Source organism: Agrilus planipennis, unplaced genomic scaffold (genome assembly GCF_000699045.2).
Source record: "Agrilus planipennis isolate EAB-ADULT unplaced genomic scaffold, Apla_2.0 scaffold225, whole genome shotgun sequence".
Taxonomy (NCBI): Eukaryota; Metazoa; Arthropoda; class Insecta; order Coleoptera; family Buprestidae; genus Agrilus; species Agrilus planipennis.
Window position 1 is genome coordinate 482,825 of NW_020442415.1, and position 5,964 is coordinate 488,788.

General features: G+C 33.0%; 3 protein-coding genes across 3 annotated transcripts in view; 1 reads left to right on the forward strand and 2 right to left on the reverse strand.

Moving 5' to 3' along the window:
* LOC108738610 (mitochondrial enolase superfamily member 1) overlaps positions 1–1,490 on the reverse strand; it is a 7,225-nt gene extending 5,735 nt beyond the window's left edge. Inside the window, exons 1-2 of the mRNA XM_018472101.2 lie at positions 1,351–1,490; positions 710–1,016 (exon numbers count right to left, since the gene is read on the reverse strand). Of these exons, the coding sequence (XP_018327603.1) occupies positions 710–820 (111 nt within the window). The 5' untranslated portion in view covers positions 821–1,016; positions 1,351–1,490. The remainder of the gene's footprint in view (positions 1–709; positions 1,017–1,350) is intronic.
* A 1,096-nt stretch (positions 1,491–2,586) lies between these two features.
* Positions 2,587–4,696, reverse strand: LOC108738601 (mitochondrial enolase superfamily member 1-like; the record flags this gene model as incomplete). Its single annotated transcript, XM_025980177.1, has 6 exons — positions 2,587–2,825; positions 2,970–3,151; positions 3,261–3,567; positions 3,641–3,798; positions 3,863–4,136; positions 4,481–4,696. Coding segments are annotated over 6 exons (1,260 nt in total), but the record flags the coding sequence as incomplete, so codon positions are not given.
* A 189-nt stretch (positions 4,697–4,885) lies between these two features.
* The window catches only part of LOC112906286 (WD repeat and HMG-box DNA-binding protein 1-like), a 5,135-nt gene continuing 4,056 nt past the window's right edge, over positions 4,886–5,964 (forward strand). The window contains exons 1-4 of the mRNA XM_025980178.1: positions 4,886–5,020; positions 5,096–5,268; positions 5,362–5,619; positions 5,737–5,925. Coding sequence (XP_025835963.1) covers positions 4,981–5,020; positions 5,096–5,268; positions 5,362–5,619; positions 5,737–5,925 — 660 coding nt within the window. The 5' untranslated portion in view covers positions 4,886–4,980. The remainder of the gene's footprint in view (positions 5,021–5,095; positions 5,269–5,361; positions 5,620–5,736; positions 5,926–5,964) is intronic.

The following is a 5,964-nucleotide window of genomic DNA, read 5'->3' on the forward strand; positions in this document are numbered from 1 at the left end:
ATGATTTTATGGCAGCAACGACGATTTCATTTCCTCTGCCGCAAGTAAATGTAAAACCGTTGCCTGTTGTACCAGAGGCCAATCTTATCGTCACATATGCGCAAGAAAAATCCGGGTCTCTGTGCTAATGATATCAAAAAAATCAAAATTACAATTAAAAACAACTTCCCTATTTAAAATTAAAGGCGAATGCAAAATTCAAAGTACAATTTAAGAACAAAAAATTGATGTAATAAACATTATTTTTGTTATTAAAATTAAACTTAGCCGTCTTAAAATACATTAAATAAATCAGTACTTCTTACTTTTATTAGATTATATATAAATGGATATTAAAATTATATTTCTTTGTTAATCAAAAAAGATATGCCTACGTTTTTAATTGCGCGTAGGTTCATTTTTTCCCTAGTTAATTAATTAATTCACTGACTGTATGTAAAATATAATGTATTCTTTATATTTTTTGCTTTTATTATCCTCATAAGGCAGCTAAATTAAAAATAAAGGCGGTGGTTCCGTCATGTGATATAAAGTTCACTTTTTCGGTGTTTGTCTATGTTTACTTATAATTTATAATGAAGTGACCAATTAAAAACGTATTTAGAACAATTAGCAATTTATTTCTAAATAAAAATAGTAAGCAAAACTTCTTGTCATTGTCATAATACTGCGTACTCTTAAAAAATACAAGAAGTAGAGGTCATCTTACCATAGCATCTGACCCATGCAGACCCAAAGATGTTGGGAATCGTACATCCTTAACGTCCAGCGAAACAATTTTCAGATTTTCTATCGTTTCATAATAATAATGGGTAGCCATTTTCACAAACCAACTTTTTATTGTGTATTTTTTGAACAATTCTTTTTCACACACGATCACATGAATTCGTAAGTAAGTTTAACGCTCGTGTGAAATAATCTTATCGCAATATAGAACAGGTATTTAGTTAAAAGTCTCCGTCCTCTTCTCTCTCATACCCCTACCACAATAGCGTTCTCTTTTACTGAGTCTGAGACTCATAAAAAAAAAGAAAAATAACGTTTAAATACAATAATACAGACTTAATCGCAAGATAAAAAAAAATCAAATGTGCGCTTTTTTTGTAATGCTTGAATTTTCATGGGAGAAATTTACAACAGTAATTCGACCGCTATTTTGCGAAGTGTATTGATTTTACTGTGTTTGAAGATGCGTACCTACGCAGAAGTGAAAGTGAATTTAATTTATTGTAATCAGTCTCGCTTAATTCTTATTGACTTCCATGTACATCACATCCAATAATAAATTTATCAAGTGTTTTTACTACTTACAATCAACTGAATAAATATATATTAAATAATTAAACTTACTTTATTATATGTCAGGCTACCCACAAAAAGTTTGGTACTAATAAATGTATAGTTTGTCTAACAATAGGTACAGTGGCAGTCGAATAGTCGCAAAAAAACAATTTAAACAATCATAGGATGATATAATGTGTAGGAATTATCATTCAATGGATTTTGTTACATGCACAGATTCTCGGCGGACAATAAACAATTTTGGAGTAGAGGGGGGTATTGTTTATGTTGTTCGCTACATAAAACACGTTATTTACAGAATTTTATATTGGCTACGCGCTTGTTTGTATTAACCAGATAACTAGTTTACGACGTTAGTTCAAATTTAACTCTGACAAACAGTTAAAGATACAAAACAGGTGTATGAGTATGAAGTAGAATTAATTTGTCGTGTCTTACAATTTTGGTAGGTGCATTAGAGGGTGTTTTGGAAAGTTATTAAGAAATGGGCAAGATAGGGTAGTAGGATGCCTTTTCAGACATAGAAGACTAGTTAAAGAGTTATTAGAAGCAGAAACAGGTATTAAGGGGGGAGAGAGGTAGATCCAGAGAGATATAGTTCTAGCTTTTGAGGAATGCGAAAAATTGGATATGGAATCTCTGAATTACTAGCTATCTAAAACTTTAATTTTCGGTCCTTATCTACCTCTCTCCATCAACTATTCAATCCTTTGCTAACTTTAGTAAGAATTTCTTATGAAAATAAAATGTAATATTTTCTATTCGTAACTTATTTATAACTTTGAATAATAATTAATTTCCTCATTATATTTATGAAGACTTCAGTTTTTAGGAGATCGGTATTCCATACAGGGTGATAAAGATGTTCCTACGTAAAAAATAAATATTTAAAAAAAGTGTAATCTATGCAATTGAAAATAACATTTATTTTCTATGTTTATTTGCATTTTAGTCGTGTTCACTGTTGCATCATCGTATCTGTAAAAAAAAATCAATTGTAATGGAGACAATTGTTTTTGTTCTTCAAAAATGACCTTACTTTTTCCAGTTTGTCCTGGATATCCATTATCTTCGCATGAATTAATTCGCAGCACCGGAAATAATAAATTATAGTTTGCGAAATTGTATCAAGCACTTCCTTTATGCTGTCTCCGCGGTTATTATTACTCTTCTTTATTAGAAATTGGTTCCCGCTCTTCAAATTTTCTAATTCAGTAAATATTTTTTGCATTAATTCGCATCTACAAATTAATAATTAGTACAGTNTTTATTTAAGCAGAAACTTTATTAATTTCTATGGATTCTTAGGAACTATTTACAATAATTAATATTTATGATTATTCTGTACATACATAAACGTAATTTTTTTCTTATTTCGGTATTTTAATTCTTAAAGTTAATTAACTATTTAACCTCGGATCCTTGAATAATCCTTTGGCAAACATATTCTGCCATTCAGAACCGTTAGGATATTCGTATGCAGCTAAAGACCCTGGTTTGAAAGTGGTGTTATAACCTGGGGCCTAAAAATGGTACAAGTCAAAATTAATCGCATTAAAATTATATATCATAAAATATTTAAGAAGGATCTGCAACTAAAGACATGTTTAAAAAAATATTTGCTGTAAATGTTTACATTTAATTAGCTATTTATGTACGTTAATTACCAATGGTGCCTGATAATGTGCGTTTTTGATAACAACCGGATTAACGAAATGTTCGTGTTGTTGATCAACGTATTCGACCCATCGACCCTCTTTGTCTCCCGAAAGCGCCACATAGTCCCACATCTGCAAGTGCTGTACCATTTCACAAAGCCCGACCCCACCAGCATGGGGACAAACTTTGACTATAAAAAAATGTAGAAAGAAAATTATTTTTAATTTTTCATTATCTCGCTTTTTAAGATCAAGAAGCATACTTTTTATGTTAAATAGATACATATAATCGTAACATACTTCCAAGCTTTTTCGCCATTAAATATACGCTGAGAATTTCGTTAACGCCTCCAATTCTTGCCGAGTCGATTTGGCAGTACTGTATAGCGTTAGATTGTAAAAATTGTTTGAACAGAACCCTGTTGCAACACATTTCCCCCGTTGCGACGCCGATGCCGAGCGGTTTCAATGCATTTGAAATTGCCAAATGGCCCAAAACGTCGTCGGGAGAGGTCGGTTCTTCTATCCAAAGTAACTTAAATTCTGCTAATCTCTTAACCCATTCTATCGCCTGGTTAACGTCCCACACTTGGTTTGCGTCAATGCTCTAAACCAACACATTTTTTTTTTATCCTGGAGTGTTAATTTAAATTTTTCATTTATTATTTAGTGGCACTTACGACAATATTGTCCTGCCCCACAATTTTTCTTACAGTTCTCAATCGTCGGATATCATCTTCAATATTTTGACCTACTTTTACTTTGAAGTGCGTGTAACCCAGAGCTAAATATTCATGGCAAAGTCGGGTTACAGTTTCCTCGGTATATCCCAACCAACCTAAGGACGAGCTTGGTATATATAAATATATATGGTCGTATCAAATTTGAGAAATTTCACCCACCCACTTGTGTTGTGTAGGCCGGATATCCCCCTGTAAGAAGTGTTTGAATTCTCTGTTCTTTTCCTGTTTGTGATTGTCTTAGGATTTCGATGGCTTCTTCTTTAGTAATCACATCGGAAATGTATCGGAAATCGATTACTGAGACCAACTGTTCGGGTGTTAGGTCCGCCAGTAAGCGCCACACTGGTTTTTTAAGCAGTTTAGCCCATAAATCCCAAAGTGCATTAAGTATGGCGGCAGTAGCTAAGTGAGTTACACCTTTTTCGGGACCAAGCTTAATAAAATTGAACATTTTATTAATACCTACTTAATGCTTTCAAATTTAAATAGAAATTAAATAATTTTTAGGGAAAAATATTACTTAGCTCTTTTAAAAACGTAGTTAGTCATTATTTAAACAATTTCTGAATGTTATAGTTTAACATTTTTTGCTCAAAAGTCAAGTATTTATTCCGCAACCTTATTTTTCCTCTTATTAGTTACGCCACTGGTAATACTTTTTATTTTAAATTAAAAACGGCAACTTGTGGTAGACAACCCGCGTGGCATATAAGTTATTATATTGCATATAGTATGAGTAAATTTTGCTAATTAAAAGCAATTATAAAGGATACTTACCCATCTCAACTGGGTTTCGTTCGTCAATGACCTAGAAAATGCAGCAAAATCTTTGTAAATATCAACAACTGTGGCCCCAACAACGAGAAATGACAATGATTTTATGGCAGCAACGACGATTTCATTTCCTCTGCCGCAAGTAAATGTAAAACCGTTGCCTGTTGTACCAGAGGCCAATCTTATCGTCACATATGCGCAAGAAAAATCCGGGTCTCTGTGCTAATGATATCAAAAAAATCAAAATTACAATTAAAAACAACTTCCCTATTTAAAATTAAAGGCGAATGCAAAATTCAAAGTACAATTTAAGAACAAAAAATTGATGTAATAAACATTATTTTTGTTATTAAAATTAAACTTAGCCGTCTTAAAATACATTAAATAAATCAGTACTTCTTAGTACACAAAAAGGGGTTTTCAAGACTCCCGGGCCTATTGTTTGCCTAGCCGCAAGAGGGCACGCCGTCGCTGTGGTGTACCACAAGGGACCAGTCAGGCAAATGGATATGTGCTTGGGACTTATATTGGTGGACTTTTCAGGTAAATTAGGAAACATTGAAAAGAAAATGCCAAACCCAGTGGTATATTAACTTTATTTACAACGTTCTGCTTTAGGTCTGATACCTTCAAGTAAGCAGCTAGACTGTCCCATAAGTCCGGAGTCAACTTTGCAATGGTTGGGACTGACTGACTTTGGAAATCCTGCAATACAAGATTCGATGGGGATTCTGTCGTTGTATGTGATGAATTCTAACATCTGGGTTCCCTTCTGTGATACTACTAAACAAGTACTGATTAATCTTACACGATTATATCAATTTTGTTAAGAACCGTCTTTGCAGTTAGTCAATTTTTTAATAAAATTCTGCTTTCTGTTGCAGGTGACGAATGCTTCTGATGGATTCTTCATTACTGCTGTTTTTGAATCAAACCAGAGTGTAAGGGGAGTCCGCTGCAAGGGCAGTATGTATCCCGGGTTCATACCACGTCCCACTCAAAGTGAAATACATCTTGAGGCTGCCTTTGCTGAAATGGATACCGAAAAAGCTCAACTGGAAGCAAATTTGTTTACTTGGTCGTCTCTAAACGTGGAAAATGTGGAAAGAAAGTATAAAGAAAATGCCATGAAATTATTTTCGGTAATAGTATAAAAGAAAATTTTTAACTCTTGAACCCTCAAAATGACACCTAGGCTACAATTTAAAACTAAAAAAATGTTGTAGTTATTTGTTATTTCATATTATTAAAAATTTCAGCTTGCCTGTCAAAATAATTTGGATCTAAGGGCATTCGAATTGATGACAATGTTAAACAATCCTGTTTTGGTGACATTGGCCATGAAATATGCTACTAATGCAGATAAGAAAAGACTTGCTGAGAAATTACTATCCCTTGCCTCTACATTGAGACAGAGCAGTGCAGAAACTCCAGCTACAAACCAAAATGTAAAAAAAATATTTTTTTTTTGTATGAACTTTTGTATG